The sequence below is a fragment of the Dermacentor variabilis genome, chromosome 8, assembly GCF_050947875.1.
Source record: "Dermacentor variabilis isolate Ectoservices chromosome 8, ASM5094787v1, whole genome shotgun sequence".
Taxonomy (NCBI): domain Eukaryota; kingdom Metazoa; phylum Arthropoda; class Arachnida; order Ixodida; family Ixodidae; genus Dermacentor; species Dermacentor variabilis.
This window is the reverse complement of record NC_134575.1, coordinates 79,016,520-79,033,489: the sequence shown is the minus strand read 5'-3', so window position 1 is coordinate 79,033,489 and position 16,970 is coordinate 79,016,520. Positions and strand designations below refer to the sequence as shown.

At 43.9% G+C, this 16,970-nt stretch overlaps 1 protein-coding gene across 1 annotated transcript in view; it reads left to right on the top strand.

Annotated features, from left to right (window-relative positions):
* The window catches only part of eIF3l (eukaryotic translation initiation factor 3 subunit l), a 45,296-nt gene extending 29,892 nt beyond the window's left edge, over positions 1-15,404 (top strand). Inside the window, exons 14-19 of the mRNA XM_075702425.1 lie at positions 460-533; positions 4,136-4,199; positions 4,299-4,340; positions 5,661-5,753; positions 9,825-9,905; positions 15,294-15,404. Coding sequence (XP_075558540.1) covers positions 460-533; positions 4,136-4,199; positions 4,299-4,340; positions 5,661-5,753; positions 9,825-9,905; positions 15,294-15,326 — 387 coding nt within the window. The 3' untranslated portion in view covers positions 15,327-15,404. The remainder of the gene's footprint in view (positions 1-459; positions 534-4,135; positions 4,200-4,298; positions 4,341-5,660; positions 5,754-9,824; positions 9,906-15,293) is intronic.
* Positions 15,405-16,970: the final 1,566 nt, after the last annotated feature.

The following is a 16,970-nucleotide window of genomic DNA, read 5'->3' as shown; positions in this document are numbered from 1 at the left end:
CGCATCTTTGTGGATGTAAACCGGCGGTCCTCGCGAGACCTGGCAGGCACAGAGCGTGGCACAGAGGAGGAGTTCGTGCGGCAAACGCACTGCGTCGTTGACATTGTTGATCTAGCCAAGCCACCGTGTGCGTAGGCCGCTGTGTTTAAATGGCGCCCTCGGCACGATCGATGTGTGCAGCTATAGTGCACAGCAATCGGGAACGCCCATCATGCCACCGATGTCTTCGAGGGTGTTGTGGGAAAGCTCACTGCTTGTGAACAGAGCACACATGGTCTGGGGTGGCGGAATTCGATATATCCATTTTACGCCCGACCCCATTCAAAATAAAAAAATTTATAATGCGTGCGACTTTCCAGGTGATATAGAAAGTGTTCGATATATGCAATAATTCGATATATCCGTGTTCAATATATCGAGGTTTGACTGTAGTTCTTTCTACTCTTGCTTTCTTCTCAGGAGCCTCTTCAGCAGCAGCTCAACGTCTTCCTCAGCGAGGTTGAGGGACAGCTCATAATTCCTACCATCAGGAGGTGAGCCATCAAGTGCTGTGTTGGGAAGGTGGCATAATTTCAAGCAATTTACAGTTGTGGCTCATTACTGTGAACACCACATTAACGAACTTTTCAAATGAACAATCTTTTCAGGAATCCACTGCTGACTCCTTATCGCTTTAGTACAAACATACAGCTGAACCTCGATATAACGGAGTGGGTAAAATTGCCAATTTGCTTTGTTATATCGAAATGTCGTTGTATTGAAATTCGACCTTTTCTGCAAATAAGTACAGTCGCCTATAAATTTTTATTGCACGAAAAGGGGCTGCAAAATTTTTCGAATTATTGGGCAATTGAAAAAAGCTAGTTTGAATGAGAAAACAATTAATTTTGATGAATTTGAGATTTAGGGACGAATGATACGGTTTCATTCCACATCGACGATATCTTCACATTGGTGGTACGAATTAAGTGAAGCCAGCCACGCTTTCGCGTGCACTTCGCCCCCAGGGCTGATAATGTCGCCTATACTGTAGCGATGCTGCAGTATCATGAAAAGCGCCGGCAGTGAGTAGCGAACGCTTTGGCTGACTCTCGCTCCACCAAATCACTGAAACTCTAGATTGCACAACCTCCAACACCATATGCGCAGCAAGACAACTTACATGATGCCACGTCGTCTCGGCATGCCCACTCTTTCAACACATGGCAGATTATTTTTAGCGCAGCGTGTGCAGTTGCGTATGCGCTCCGCCACGCTTACAGCCAGAAATCGCGAGCACGCCAACTTACCCCCTGCCCCTCGCTTGCGTCTGATCGCGTTACCGCGAGCTCTCTCCCCTTCCCCTCTTTCCCTCAGCTCGTGTGAGAAGGTGGCACTCATGCAGCCACCGCCTCACCTTAACACACTTTCACTCACACCTAAAGCACAAAGGGCATGACAGGGTCTTATTGCACTTGGGACTTTATACGGAACATGACCCGGCTACACTTCAGCGGTGGGTCGCTCTTCTCGAGCGACCCGCGATTTGAGAGGTGCGTTTGCAAGCGGCCGCTTGAAGTTCAATTATTTGACCATATGCGTCCTCAGGAGTTTCCATTTTTTGTCTCGGCATTTCCTTGTGGCGGAAGCGAAATTTCGTTATACACTTAAACCTCGTTTTAATGAAATACTCGATATAACAAAGCATTTAACTTTTCATAACCTCTTGTCCAATAGAACACCATGTATATAGAACCTCAATATGACGAAGTGTGTTTATATTGAACTTTAACTGTGTTTCAGTGCTATGAACTTCAGAATACCAATGTTTTCAGATTCACAATCATTATTCAGTTTTCTTCTCATGTTAAGAATGCCTCATTACCAAGAATTAATATGAAAGTTGTCCTTAAAATAAGGTTCCCAAGGAACTGCAGTTGCGACGAGCGCTGTTACGTGGGTCCAGCGACACTGGCGTGTAGCTTGGTTCCCCCCTCCCCCAGTCCCCACCCCAGCGACCTGTCTGCGGCGCTCAGTCTTGGCTTGGCAGCCGTTAAAGATAGAGCTCCCTCTCGCTTCTCCTGCCAGGTGGGAATTATGCTCTGCAATTCGTTTTTTGTACGCAAAAAACACTGTGCCATTGGACGTTCATTCCCAACTGTGTGAAGTCTATGGAGAGAGAGAGAGAGAGTAAAACATCTTTATTAATAATATTTGAATGGTGAGAGCAGTATGGGAGGAACCCTCAGTCCAGGGTCCCTAAGATGATTCCGGCGATGTTTCGAGCCCGTTGTATCACAACTCGGAGGACCTCGGGAGGTCCATCGCGGAGGGCATCGTCCCACAAAGTCTATGGAGAAAACTGTATGAGCATACAACAGGTGAACAAATGGTGCATAGAATTCAAACGCAGACGTACAGACGTCTATGACGAACAGTGTTTGGATGGCCATCGGTTTCAGACAAAACAATTGCTAAAGTGGAAGAAACAATGCTGAAAAATTGAAGGGTGACGGTTCGGGAGTGCTGCGAGATGATCTGTGATGTCGGCGAGACCTGCATTGACAAAATTTTGACGGACCATTTAGGGTATGCCAAGGTTTGTGCAAGGTAGGTCCTGAGAATGCTTTTAGAAGACCACAAACAGCCACATGTTGAAGCAGCCTGTGACTTTCTTGATGCCTGCGAAACCGATGGCGAGGAATTTTTTTACACTATTGTCACTAGGGACGAGGCCTGGGTCCACTACACGACACTGGAAACTAAAACAACAATCTCGTCAGTGGAAACATCCAGAGTTGCCGAAGCCACCGAAGCTCAAACATTGTGTGCCGGCAAAGTGATGGCGAGCGTCCTTTGGGACAGCAAGGGGTTATTGTTGTGGGAATTCATGCCTGCTGGTACAACAATCAGTGCATACTGCTACTGTGAGACGTTGCAGAACCTTCGCCACGCGATTCAAGTCGAGAGGAGAGGCATGCTCACGAAGGGAGTGCGTTTCCATCAGGACAACGCTCATCTACACATTGCCCGTGTAAGAAATGATCTCATCAACAAATTTGGATGGGATACTGTCACACAGCTGCCCTACAGCCCAGACATAGCCCCAAGTGACTATCATCTCTTCCCTGAATTGAAGAAGCTCCTGGGTGAGATGCATTTCAGAACCGGAGAGGAGCTGAAAAAAGAGGTTTTAAGCTACCTTCACGGCGTGGCGGGAGAGTTCTATGATTCAGGCATAAAGAAGATTGTACACCGCATGCAAAAATGCATTGATCCCTACGGCGATTATGTAAAAAAAAAAAATAGGAGAAAGTCTAAGCTTTCTAAAAATTTATTATTCTATGCAAATAAACATGTTTTTCACTATGAAAAATTATTGGGAACCTTATTTTGCGGACAACCCTCATACTATTCCAGAGTGTACTATTCCAGAGCATACTGGTTTGTGTGTGAGAAATTTTGGTTTCTTTAGTTGGCCCCTTTGCACATTGTAGCACTCCGGCAACCACGATTTAGTCATCCAAGCGTTGCAACTCTTGGCGTCTGGAGTTACGGTCGTGGGAAATCAGGCTGTTGGGCTTGTCCTGTCGATGATTCGCCGTTCTGGTGATAGATTGGCAAGGACTGCTCCGCCATGGCCGTTCCAGAAAATTAGGATCAGTCAAGTCTTGACTGGTGCTGTAATGGAATGACCAACATTTTCTAACCCTTAGTCATTAAGTGTTAACTTTCTCTTTTCTTAGCCCTCATTTTAGTGTAAAGTTTCAGCTGCATTCTGCTGCATGGTTACCTTGATTGTGTGAAGGTTTTAGAACATCAGAAGAAAGGTACAAGTTAGTTACACAGTGGTCATATAGAAAAGTTTGTCCAGCTAGTAGTGGATGCTTTGTGGTGCTTGTACTTGTCCAGTTTCTTCTGGCATCACTTGCACTTGTCTCTCTGATAAGTACATGTCCTCGGATGAAAGCATGAATGTTGTCATGAGAGTATCCATAGTGCTTGACATTTAGGTTAGTGCTAATATCTTTCTCAAGCGGGACATCACTTGGTACTCCTGCTCGTGCAAGTTGTGTGTTTCGCATTCGCTCGTAAGAATGAATGAATAGTTTCTTTTCTTTCTTTGTTTTTTTTTTTTCTCTTATTATTCTTGCAGCTTCTTGAAGCTGTACACTACAATGCCCGTCTCAAAACTGGCGAGCTTCCTCGAGGACAGTGATGTGAGTCAGCACAGAATCTTCCTTCCTCTACTGCAGCAAGAACAGTAAAACTAAATACTTTTTCTTCTAAATCCAAATCTTTTCTCCTCATCTGCACAGGTAAAGACCAGGAACTTCCATTGTCACCTCCTCAGCTTCAAGGTGAGTACAGTTGCAGCCATAAGGCTTATATTTTTTTAAAACACATTGTGTTGTTAAAAGATTCTCTGGAACTACCTTGTCCACTCTCTGCCATGATTCGAGCCTTCACCGTAAGCTTTCATCTATGTTGCATCTTTGAAGACAGAAGCCACGACATGGCAAACAGCACAAGATCACAGCAAAGAGTACAGGACAGTAGAGGCATACAGTCACATGGCATTTTTTTGGGTGCAGTGGTTAAAAAGTAGTTCTTGACAGTCACCAGCAGGTGCCCATAAGTAAAGAATTCGTTGTTTTGCTTCAGTGCTTCATCCGCTGTCAAGCACAAAGGTATGTACAGCCTTTGTCAAAAGAAACAAAGCCTCAGTGCGCGTGACTGCAGTTGACTCGAGGTCGTGTTGTTGGCCTCTCGTTGCACTTCCTGAGACTTCTAGAGAGGGAAGCGAACTTTCTTCCTGGCCCCAAAGAGCTTTCTAGCACCGCAAGTTCTATGGCGTAGCCTGTCGCAGGACTCTGTAACACTCACCCTTCTGGTGGGTTTGTTTCTTTTGACAAAGGCTGCACATTTCGGCTGAAGTGTTTCACTCATGTAATACAAACATTGTGTGCAATGTTCTGTAACCCCTTTGTGCTTGCATAAGGCAAGCACATCTTTGTAATGTTGGGATGTTATGTATTCTGGAACCCACCAAGGTTGCAATTTGGGAAAGCTGCTGTTATGATTTTTCGTCAGTGTTTTGCTGCATTTGTGTTTCCTTTGAAGCTAGTGGATGAGTGTTTATCTAGCATAGTTGTTTGCAGTGAAATATTAATAGTATACTGACAGGCTGCGTGAGCAGCTTTTTGTTGGAATCAGTGGAGGACACGATTGAACCCAGACAAAATGTGCCGGGCTGTGAAGTGTATGTAACTAATTGCTTGCAGTAGTGCTGTCAAGCTAGATCAGAGGAGATATTTCACTTCAGCAGCAGTGCATAACCATGCTCGGGTTTTGCCTATGTGTTACATTACATCTTATGGATCTGGCACATCCACGGTAATTTATTGTGCATATTAGCAGGCCTGAGCGCATTGTCAGCTGCATGGAATTACGAGGCAGTAAATATGGGGCATGATCAGTATACTGTTCTTTCTGCCTAAGCAATCAACAACAGAAAAGGTAGACAATCACACTGAAAAGTTAATATGCTTTGCATCATTTATGGTTTAACAAAGAGACTGTCGTTAGCCGTATGATGATTTGTGCTTGCATTTTTGTACTTTCTCAATTCTGGTTTCAAGTACATTACTTCAACTGCTTCTTCACATTACCACTTGCAGCACAAAATGAAGAATGTGGTCTGGACCAAGGGCTCCAGCAGCTTGGATGGCGAATTCCAGTCTGGCTCAGATGTCGACTTCTTTATTGATAGGGTGAGTACAGCCTGTGAGAACACAACCCTTGACCTCTTGAGAGGGATACCAGTTAAGTTTGTATGCTGCAATATTCCAGTTGTGTTAGGCTACAAGTATGCATTAAAGAAGTGTGTTGGCTTTAGCATAGCATAGTTCAAACTTTTGCTAGCTTTTCATACTATGCCAGCAGAAGTCAGCAGTGAGACAGCTGTCTGAGCCTGCAGACTGTTGTGTTGAGGGCTGAGTCATCTAGAAAAATTAAAGCTACAATAAGGGCACAAGCATATCTTGATAGTTTGAGAAGTGGTGCAAACAGGCTTCATTCACTACGGATACGTAATTTCTAATTTAAAATTATGGTGGCACTACTGTGTCGAATTGGAGCGAACAAACTGTTCATTAGTAGTTTCGTCTAGAGCATCAAGTACATGTTATTCACGCGTGCTAATCGTGGACAAGTTAGGGTTAACTAGAATACATTGTGCCTTTGCTGCCTGCTGTGATACAGTGAAACCTCGATATAACAAAGTTGTACTTGCAGCGAAAAACATTAAATTGGGAATCTTGTTAATTTGTGGTTTTAAATGATGTCACAAATTCCCAGAACATTCCTGGTACACAGTACCTTGACAGTAAGCACTGATGAACAAATTGCAAGAAGGTTGGGCCATAATAGCGCAGTTACGAGTGCCAGCGCGTGCAGTGCAGATTGCACCGAGAGCCATGCATTGGTGTTATGCACAGCATCTGAGTTTCATACAATTACTAGCCCTTTCAGGGTCAATTTCTTTGGGCAAATGTGACCCCCAGGGTCTTTCTTTCTTTCTTTCTTTCTTTCTTTCTTTCTTTCTTCCTTTCCTTCTTTCTCTCTTCCTTTTTTCTTTCTTTTTTTTTTTCAGACATAATATCTTCAGAGTGATTTATCTTGATGAGAATTTGCTGCAATTTTTTTAGACAGATCCTAAAGTGTCCAAAAAGTATCTTCCGTAAATAAGCATGCATTGTTTATTCATGCATACAGATGGGCTTGCATAAATACTTATATTAAGAATAAAAAAGTAGATACACTGAAATCGATATATTCTGATTTGACACTTGGGCAGTCGTCTGCATCAAAGGAATCGCCATTCGACTCGCTTGCAGAGGAGCAACCGGTGCGCACGTCCATAGCGTAACCGAACCGTGCATGTGACCGCGTGAAAAAAAAACTGTACGGTTGTGCGCCCGTCCGGAAAGCCAAACAAGTCAGAAACTTGCAATAATCCTTCGTCCCATCGCCAACGGGGGGCAGTCAGTCTTCGCGAGTCTGAAGAAAAGAAACGCAGGCAAGGCAGCATCATTCATACACAACAGCATTGTTTGTAATAGAAGCGCCTGCCTGTGAATAGATGTAATTGCACCCCTGGCAACAATAAGCAAGTGAGCATCTTAGCAGTGCACTCTTTGACGGATTAGAGACCAAGTGGACGTCAGTTTTTGTGAGTGCATCAAACGGAAGCAACCCGCGAGACAAAGCCAAAACTAACCACTGGGCGGTTGCCATTGCGCCCGCATAAACAAGCTCTGGAATTAAAGCCGAGAGACTACGGAGCGAAAAAATAATTCTTGTATCCATACAGAGTGCCAGTACTTTCTAGGCAACAGAGAGTTCAAAAATTTTCGTGTTTTTCGAACATACGATTGGCATCATAAATGTACGGCATCGACCATTTGGAACTTGTTTGAATCTTCTACGTCTTTTGATTTTATATTTACATCCTTGACTCTCAAAGGGCTAGAGGGAACTGTGGCACTAGTGTCTATGGGAGCTTCAAGCAGGGCGGTTCAGCCAGCATGGGAACGATGGTTAATGCACGGATTCACCTACACTACATCTTTCTGGCTTTAAACGGCTTCATTACTTTGCAAGCTGGTCATTTTCAAGAAAGTACTGCATTATATATAATTAAACAGACATTCCTAAAATGGTCCCTCAGCAGGATTGAAACACAGTACCTCTAGAACAGAAGCTTGATACTGAAATCATGACACCATGAATGCATGGACGAATGAAACCACTGCAGTTGGCAGTGACGATGAGTGTTTGCACGGTCTTATTGCCTTCCGCATTTAAAGAAGTGTAGATTGCTTTACAATTTAGGGCCAGTGAAGGGAGATAAAGCGTAATTAACGAATCACAAGCACGAAAATCGGGCAAATCCAAGTACTAAGCATCGTTCCAATGGTGGTTGAACAATCGCAGTGCCGGGCTCGGAAGAGTAGAGGAGGAGGTGCACACGCCATGAGGAGAGGAAAAATAATCTCGTGGGTCTTCTCTCCCCGACGATGATAGTGTCATCCCGCTGTGGGCAACGCTATCAGCCGCGGGGGCACAGTGCATCCGAAAGCATAGCTGGCTTCGCTATGTACTGCCGATGTGAAGTTGTCGTCAACACAGCACGAAACTGTATATTTTGTCATCGACTCTCAAATTCAACCATTTGCTTTTTTTACTCATTCAAATTTGCTTTTTCCGATTGCGCGATAATTCAGAAATTCTCTCAGTAACAAAAATCAATTGGCAACTGCATAAAATAATTTCAATTTAACAAAGCATATTGCATGTTTTACCGACATCGTTACATCAAGGCTTAACTGTATTGAGGTTTGACTGTGTTGGCTTCTATGCCTAGTTTTGGGCCTGCGGTATTTTAGGCAATGGTGAAAGATCACTATCTTGAGTTACCAATAGTAAGAGACACACTACCTTACGCTTTCTCTTTTGTAGTATTTCGTTTGCCTGGGATAGTACTACCCGACTATCCACGGTCAAGTCATCCACATGTGTCAACTTGCACATTTGGAGTTACGCCCGTGGGAGATCAATCCTTTGGTTGTGACTCATTGATGAGTCGCCGTTCTGGTGACCCACCTGTGATGACTGCCATTGCGAAGGTCGCTTCAGAGAGTTGGAACCAAGCTTTGACTGTGGCTGGTGCCTTAGTACAGTGACCAACACATACTACCAGTATGTATACAGGCGGGAACAAAATTTTGAGGAATCTGCGAGCTTTTGCCAAACTGCATTATTGTGCCTTGTGATGGAGCAAGAACCTGGTAATATTTTGTTTTGGCAGGCACATGAGCACGAAAGGATCTGCTGCTGCCATGTCATAAGTGCTTGCTTCATCAGAGGGCACGACATTGCACTTAGGCACATGCTTACAGATCCTGCAAACTTTTGTCCTCGCCTGCATAGTGCCCTTCCCTTTATGAAATCGGTTACCCTTGTATTCAGAAATGCGCCTTAACTTGAAGCCCATGTTTGACTTTATCTAGATGATGCCTGGTGTGAACAGGCGCAAGATGCTCGTCGCATTTCCTTTGGCGCGTTCACGTCTGGCATTATGCTGACGATGTTCAAGCATGCGCTTCAAGTTAGGGTGCATTTCTGATTACAGGAGTTAGCCTGAATTCTCTGATAAGCCAAACGTGTTGGGGATGTTTTTTGCATGATCTGTACATTCAGTGCATTTCTGTGATGCTGCACTATACAGTGGAACCCACTTATAGCAATATCCAAGTGCCACAAAAATTCCATTGTTATAACCGATAATTGTTATAACCGGGTTGCACGAAAAAAATCAAAATAGGAGGGAAGCCAGTGTCCCTGGACTATCCTAGACGAACGCAGGTAGATGGAGAAGAGCTAGCTCCATCATCCACATGTCATCTGTTGCAGTGTTGGACGTTTCTAGGCCTCTCACACCGAGAAATTCACCCATGCTCTCCTAATGTGTGTTCCCTTTAATAATGGCCCTAGCTGTACCTTTCCTACACAAGTACAAAATGACCCTCAAGCTAACAATATAAGAATGAGCTGAATGTAGTAGACTTGTAAACTGAAGCCATTCTTTCTTTTTCTGTGCCCGACTCCGTCACGTTTGTTTACTTCGTCGTGTGCTTGTCTTTTCTTAGTGCTAATTCACTTGAATGATGCCTGCACACTGGACTACGCTGATGCGACTAGTTTTAATGTTATTTGCATTCAGCATGCGTACCGTGAATGAAAGTTGTTGCGACTTCTTTCTCTCGCCATCCCTTTTGCAGGACATGATACATATAGCTGACACCAAGGTGGCCAGGCGCTACGGTGACTTCTACATCCGCCAGTACCACAAGTTCGAGGAGGTGAGCCAAGCCAAGCTGATCTGGAGCTTGAAACCTCTCCAGCACAGGCTCACTTGCTGGCGTTTGAGACCGTTTGGCTTCACGTAGCAGGGCCAGCAGGCAGGGATAGGAGGAGCATGAGGAAGCTGAAAGCTAGCTCACAAGCAGGCTTGTGCCTGCAGAATTAATTAGTCCAGTGGCCTTCATCGCGACTCGAATGCCACAACTTAAATGTAGCTCCTCTAGCTTTGAATAGCTGCAAATGGCTAGTTCAACAGGTTTTAGTACTCACTATGTGGGTTGCGCATTGTAAGCACTTCTGAAGGTGGCACTTGGAATGTTTTTCTGGGAGTCTTCTTTATTGTTTCTCAACTCTTGTTTTAACATAGACACAGCAATAGGGTTCTTTATTGGACTCCTTGAATAATGCAGAAGCCATTAGTATCGTGTTTAGAAAAATATGAGAAACTTCTGAAAATTAAGTAAGGGAATAACTTACAGAAAATTATAATCAAATCAGATAACTAAAGATTGAACTCATATTCGAAACACACAATATTATTCTGAGTTTTTAGCACCGTAACTCGAAGAATAAAGATTTTGAAAATGTTTGGTCTATGAGACGAGGCTCAAGCAAGTCTTTTTTAAGTCTGCTTTGAGAGAGTGCACTCAAGACGCCACTGGAACGTTGTTGAATGTGATTTACTGCTGCTTTTTAAATACTTTTGGACTTAACAGTTTTAGATTTGAGAGGCTTATGGCATCAAGGGGCATCCATGGTCCAGTCATCCAGGCATAGCACAATGAATGCTTGGCGTTACAACCGTGGGAAATTAATTCGTTGAGCATGTCGCGCTGGCAAGTTATCGTTCTGGTGACGTGCCAGCGCCGACTTCCAGCGTAAATGTTGCCTTGTGATGTATATAGCACTGTGTGTTCTTTCTGAACAGTGCTTCGTGTGGCAACAGACATTCTTGTTTTCCAGATATTCAACCTCTCTTAGCCAGTTGTAGAAATTTCACTACAGTGAACGACCGATTTTCCAGACGCCAGATTTTTTGGACATGCCTGATAATTCAATTGTTCCCCGTAGAGTCAATGCATGAGAACGTCTGAAATTTCAGATGCAAAAGCCCTTCGCCGTCTGATTTTCCTGACATTATCGAAGCCACCACTGCCGCTATTTTGATTATCTCGCTGCCTCGAACAGGTGCTCGCACGCAGATCTGCTGGCAGCCGTAGCCACCACTGTGGCAACGCTATGCCTACCTGCTTCGATGTTCTCTACCAAGCTTCTTACTTTTCAGTGCTGTGGCTTTCATTGAAAGAATTTGCCACTTTCAACAATGGCGCCGACTCCGCTTTTGTAATCCTCGCCAATGGCTTCGAAGCTTGGAAAGCATGACGCAATGCATAATGCCAGTTTCCCAAAGTCAGCTTTGCCTCAATACCGATGTGTTACGCGGTGATGCCTATGTGAAGTACTGCAGTGAAACATATCAAGAGTGGGAAGAGGCGATTGCCACGGAAGACAGTGTGTATTCCTTAACTGTATATGTGTGCACCTGCCATCTCCTGTCGCAGTACAAGCACCGATACGCGTAATATGTGTACTTTCACGCCTTCAGAGCTATTTCAAATGCGCCTGGGGTGATTCGGGGGCAGTAAAGGGCATGCATTCATTCCTGCGGACATTTTTGTGGCCCCTACAGAGTTCAAAAAAATTGTATTTTGACTGTACATACCGAACCTGAGCTTCAAGGCCCACTGGAAAGTTAATCGACAACTCTGGAAATTCTTTAACATATATGGGTCTGATTGAAATTTGTACTGTACGTCCTCCTGTTACTCAAGTCATCTGCACCAAGCGGCGCAATCAGACGTTGTGTGCTTTTAGAGGTCGATGTGAGACCTCATAGTCTCAAACGTATTTCTTACTGGCCATCCTGTGTTGGCACTCATCATGTCACCACAGGAACTGCAACAGTGGTGCCGACACCTTGTGAAGCTGTTGTTTAAATAAATGCATGCAAAAGAAAACATTTATTTTGTTCGGAGCTTCATCCACATCATTATACAAATACAGCTGGCGATTATGAAGATGGTGGTGGTGATGTGCATAGCGTGGCCTCTTGTATGGTTTCTTAAGGATCAGAATGGAAGTCTTAAGGACTTTTTATGACCAACTATGCTCTGCTTGGCTACTGTCATAAAAGCTTTGGTGCTGACATAACCTTCAAATTCAATCTTAGGGCTTGATTTTTTCTTACCATCATGGAAAGTTATACAGCACAATAATGTTTGGAATTTGTTTTGCAATTTGAACACTTTTTCTCAACATGTGTCCCTTGATGCTCCTCTTCCTCTACTTGTTCAAATGTCACCACTCTCGTCACTCTTTTTCTCGCTGTGGGATCTTTGACGCAGTTTTAGGCTTGATGCAGTTCTTGTGTGTGTGAGTGTGTGTGTATGTGTGTGTGTGTGTGTGTGTGTGTGTGTGTGTGTGTGTGTGTGTGTGTGTGTGTGTGTGTGTGTGTGTGTGTGTGTGTGTGTGTGTGTGTGTGTGCTTGCGCGCACTCGTGCGTGTTTATTTAAAATTATTTCTGTATTCCTATGCAAATTGAACATGACAGAAGGCACAGGGAAAATGATTTCCCTAACATTATAAAAAAAATCACCTGAGTTGCCTTCATAAGTGGATATTAGTTAGTTTTCCATTGCCATTTTCTCCCATGTCAGTATTTTGGCCGTTCATAACTTCATTTGTCATAGTTTGGACAGCAGGCGGACATGGCTACAACAGTCCTTCCAGTACTTGGCACCCCCCCCCCCCCCTCTTTTCTTTTTCTTTGATGGCTCATCAGACTGGTTATGCTCCATCAGTTTTTTCCAATTCATAATTCGTCTAGTATCTATAAACCACTTCGCCTGTCAAAGTGTGGCCGGATCACCACCACACTGGTTCACCATGGCTGCCCTGCCATGACTGAGCAACAGAACACTGAGACGTTTGCTTCACTTGTAGTTACGAATTTTAACTTACAAGATCTTTCTGTGTTTAGATGACCTCTCCATAGTTGGCAAAACAGGTGCACAGTGTTATTTTTAGCACTAGTTGCTTCTGGTGAGGCAAGGAGTGTGCTGAAAACACATAACGAGTATATTTGGGAGTGGCAGCTAAAGGGTTAGAGGGACACAATGAGAAAATGTCAAGATACAGTTAAACCTCAGTATAACGAAGTAGGTAAAATCGATGGTTTGCTTCATTGTATTGAAATTAAATTGTATTGAAATTCAACCTTTTATACAAATAAGCTACAGTCGCCGATCGATTTTGCTTACACAGAAATGGGCCACAGAATTTTCCAAATTATTGGGCAATCGAAAAAAGCAAATTCAAATGCGAAAACAATTCATTTTGATGAATTTGGGAGTTAGCGACAAATGATACGGTTTTATGCCACATCGATGATATCTTCACATTGGCGGTACAAATTAAGTGAAGCCAGCCACGCTTTTGCGTGCACTTTGCCTCTGCAGCTGATAGCGTCGCCCACACTGGCACGACGCTATCAAAAAAAACCACTGCCCCTTCCAGTCAGTGAAGATGGTCGAACAGCGAAGCTGTTTTAGTTACACCGAGTGTTGCAACCGAGACAAGGTCGGTTTCCGCGTCTTGGGCGCACATTTCGGGATCGGCCTTCCGGCGCTGCCATTTAAACTCGGCATCTCTGGCGCACAATTCAGGGTCGGCCCTATGACGACAAGCCCGTTCGAGAACCAACTCTCGCTGACGCTCGCGGTAGGCAGCTTGCTTGGGAAGTTGTGGTCTTCCCATGGTTGTAGCTTGGATGGAATGTGCGGAACCACTAATCCAAAGCTCTGTATATTGGGCACAAGGCCCACCACTGGAGATGCGGGCCCTACAATTGCTTTGACGATTGGTTCTACAATTGATGTGGCTGCCCTCTTGTTGGCACAAGAAGTGCCTGCAGCCACGCCCTCCTAGTATGGCATTTCAATCTCTTTCTGTTGGCACTGTTTATTGGTCGCAAAGCGCCAGCATAACATCTGTTGCTTTCGAGGCAGGGTGGATTCAGTTGTCGATAAATTCGATGCCGATCTGGCGAGATCACCGAAAATGCACCGTGTGACAACCGTGTAAGATTCGCATATGAGATAGCATTCTCACAGGGGAAAGGGGTCACTCCAACACCTTCTCCCTGTTGAGCTCTTCATTTCCTCTTCCACTAGGTCACGTGGCCCCTTTTTACCAAAGTCCGGCAATGACAGCACAGGGTCCGCATAAACAGCTTCACAGTAGAGAAGCGCTGGCAGTGGGGAGCGAATGCTTCGTCTGCCTCTTGCTTGAACGGGTCACCGAAACTCAAGATTACGCAACCTCCAATACTAAACGTGCATGAAGACTGCTTACGCAATGCCACGCCATCTCGGCACGCCAACTCTTTACACACGCTGCAGATTACCTGTTAAGCAGGGTGTATGGCTGCGTATGCGCTCAGCCGCGCATACAGCCAAGCGCAGCCATGGCAGAGATACGTAACAAAAATCTTGACGTGCCAACTCACCCCCCCTCTCCCTTCCGCCCCTCGCGCGTGCTAGATTGCCATTACCGCGAGCTCAATCTCTTTGCCCTCTTTCTCTCTTTACTCGTGCGGGACTAGTCTCACCCTCGCACTTAAAGCACAGAGTGCGCAAGGTGCAATAGGATCTAATCGCACTTGAACTTCATACGGAACATGATGCGGCTCCCCTTTGGCAGTCACCCTTGTCGTGCCGCGCGTGATTTGAGAGGTGCATTTACATGCAGCCGTTTGTAATCCTTTCATTTGACCACCTGCATCCGCGGAAGTTTAAAATTATTGTCTCGGCATTCCATTGCGGTGGAGGCGAATTTCGTTATACTGAAATAGTATACACACTTCTTTATATTGAGGTCCTAAATATATGGTGTTCTATGGACAAGAGGTTATAAAAAGTTTGTTACTTTGTTATATTGAAGTGCGTTATATTGAGGTTTAACTGCATAAACGCACATCAGTGCCTGTAATTGGTTCTTCAGAAAGAGCCCAAATAGCTTAGTGTGGCATTTAAACACATTCCTCACCATGCAGACATGATTTTTAGTTGCAATCCAGACATTTTCCTTGATGGGCAATATATTTAGGTTGCACATACAGTAACGCTGAGTAAAAGCACTAACGTACAGGATCATGTTAGTTCTAATTGTCTTTTATGGTTGTGTTCTGGTTGCTGTTTCAAGGTCACAGAGATTGAAATCATAACTTGCTGATTGTTGTTTAAAATGGTTGCATGAGCAAAACATGCCTGCTGCTTTTCAATTTCATTCATGAAATCTTTTTTTTTTTCTATTTTTCTCTGTTCCAGCTGTACCGGACTTTGAGTGGTCTGCAGATGTGAATGAAAACCTTCAGCACTGCCACGTGGAATTGAGAACAGTTTGGATAATAAATGCGAAAAAAAAAAGCACCAGTTGCACTCGCTTTGTTTTCATGTTTGTTACTGTACTATAAGCCGATCTCTTTGCCTTTAAAGCAAGGAAACACAATTTCTCTATTGCTTTTCACTGCACTTTTAGTTGATGTATTCAAGCTACAGTCGAGCCCAGTTACATCAAATTTATATATTTTTTATATTTCAAATTAGTATTTAGAACTATATTGCTATCTTTGAGTTCGATGCATACGGGTTCAATTGCATTCGACTGGGAAGGATTACAAGTGACAATCAAAGGCAAGTATTTCGGCAACCTATGGTTTGTTCAGCAACGCTGGAGATGACTTGCAACAAATTATTGAAAACCTTACCCGACCAAGAGTATGGTTGAAGATTAATATGCAAAGACAAAGGTAATGTTCCGTAGTTTGCCAAGGGAACCAGAATTCATGGTTGGCAGTCAGCTTCTAACATCTGTGTAAAAGTACATTTATTTAGGCCAGTTAGTCGTGCGAGACCCTGATCACAAGAAAAACAAATCGGAATAAAAATGGGCTGGGGAGCATACGTCGGGCTTTACGAAGGTTTGACTGGCAGCCTATTGCTATTCTTGAAATGAAAAAAATTATGCAGAAATTGTGAGAATTGTCTACTATTGCGTAAGCATTTTTTTACTCTGCTGTTACTTCGCTTTTGCTTCCTTGCTTTTCCTAACTTATGCGTGTATACCAATCACTTTTCCAGTGCCGAAGAATGCTTACTCATTCGCGGAAAATTGTCGGAATTCCTGTAGCATTTTTGTTGCTTATCATGTCTGTCCTGCTTAGACCATCTCGTAACGTTCCAAACGTAATTTCATTCCATACAACTGTGGGATTACAATATTCTTTTATGGCTGTGTTCTGTACAATTTCATTTTTGTGACTCGGACAACATGCATTTCTCTGTGCAGGCTGGGCACCTGCTTCGCTTTGAATGTTGCGCTGTTTCTGTGGCGCCGTATGATGATGATGAACCTCTGTATTGGCCCGTACTTACTAAAAGGGATAGGCCAAGAATCAGGCGGCAGGAGGTGGCTCAGGAAAATTCTTAACTGGAAATGAGATAGAGTGTATAAGCGCAACTGAACGAGGACGTAGAAAGAAACAGAGACAGCACGAGAAACATAAATTAAAAGTATAAAAGAAGACATGGGAATAGCTAGACTAGTGTGCGAGTGAGTAATCAGGCTGACTGAAGGGTGAACTTTTAAAAGAGGTTACAATCAAGGGGATAATAAATACAATTTTATTAAAGGGACCCTGAAACGATTTTGTACAAACGTACTGACTCGTTAGGGTGGGTCCTTTTGATCATTGACACATCTAAGTGCTCCGCATAAAGCGTGTAATTTATTATAAGGTTTTAAAGATGTACATCGCTGCCGATCGCAGCACACTGCTCTGCAGAATTTTCACCCGCCCATACCCAGGTGACGTAAATCACCCAATTGACGTCAGTAGGGTGAGCTATCCGATTGGCTGCCCAGGGCACGTCATTGATCATTTTTCCACCTTTATGGTGAACAAATAATGTTCATAATAGTTGGAATGTTAGTTAATTTGTTTC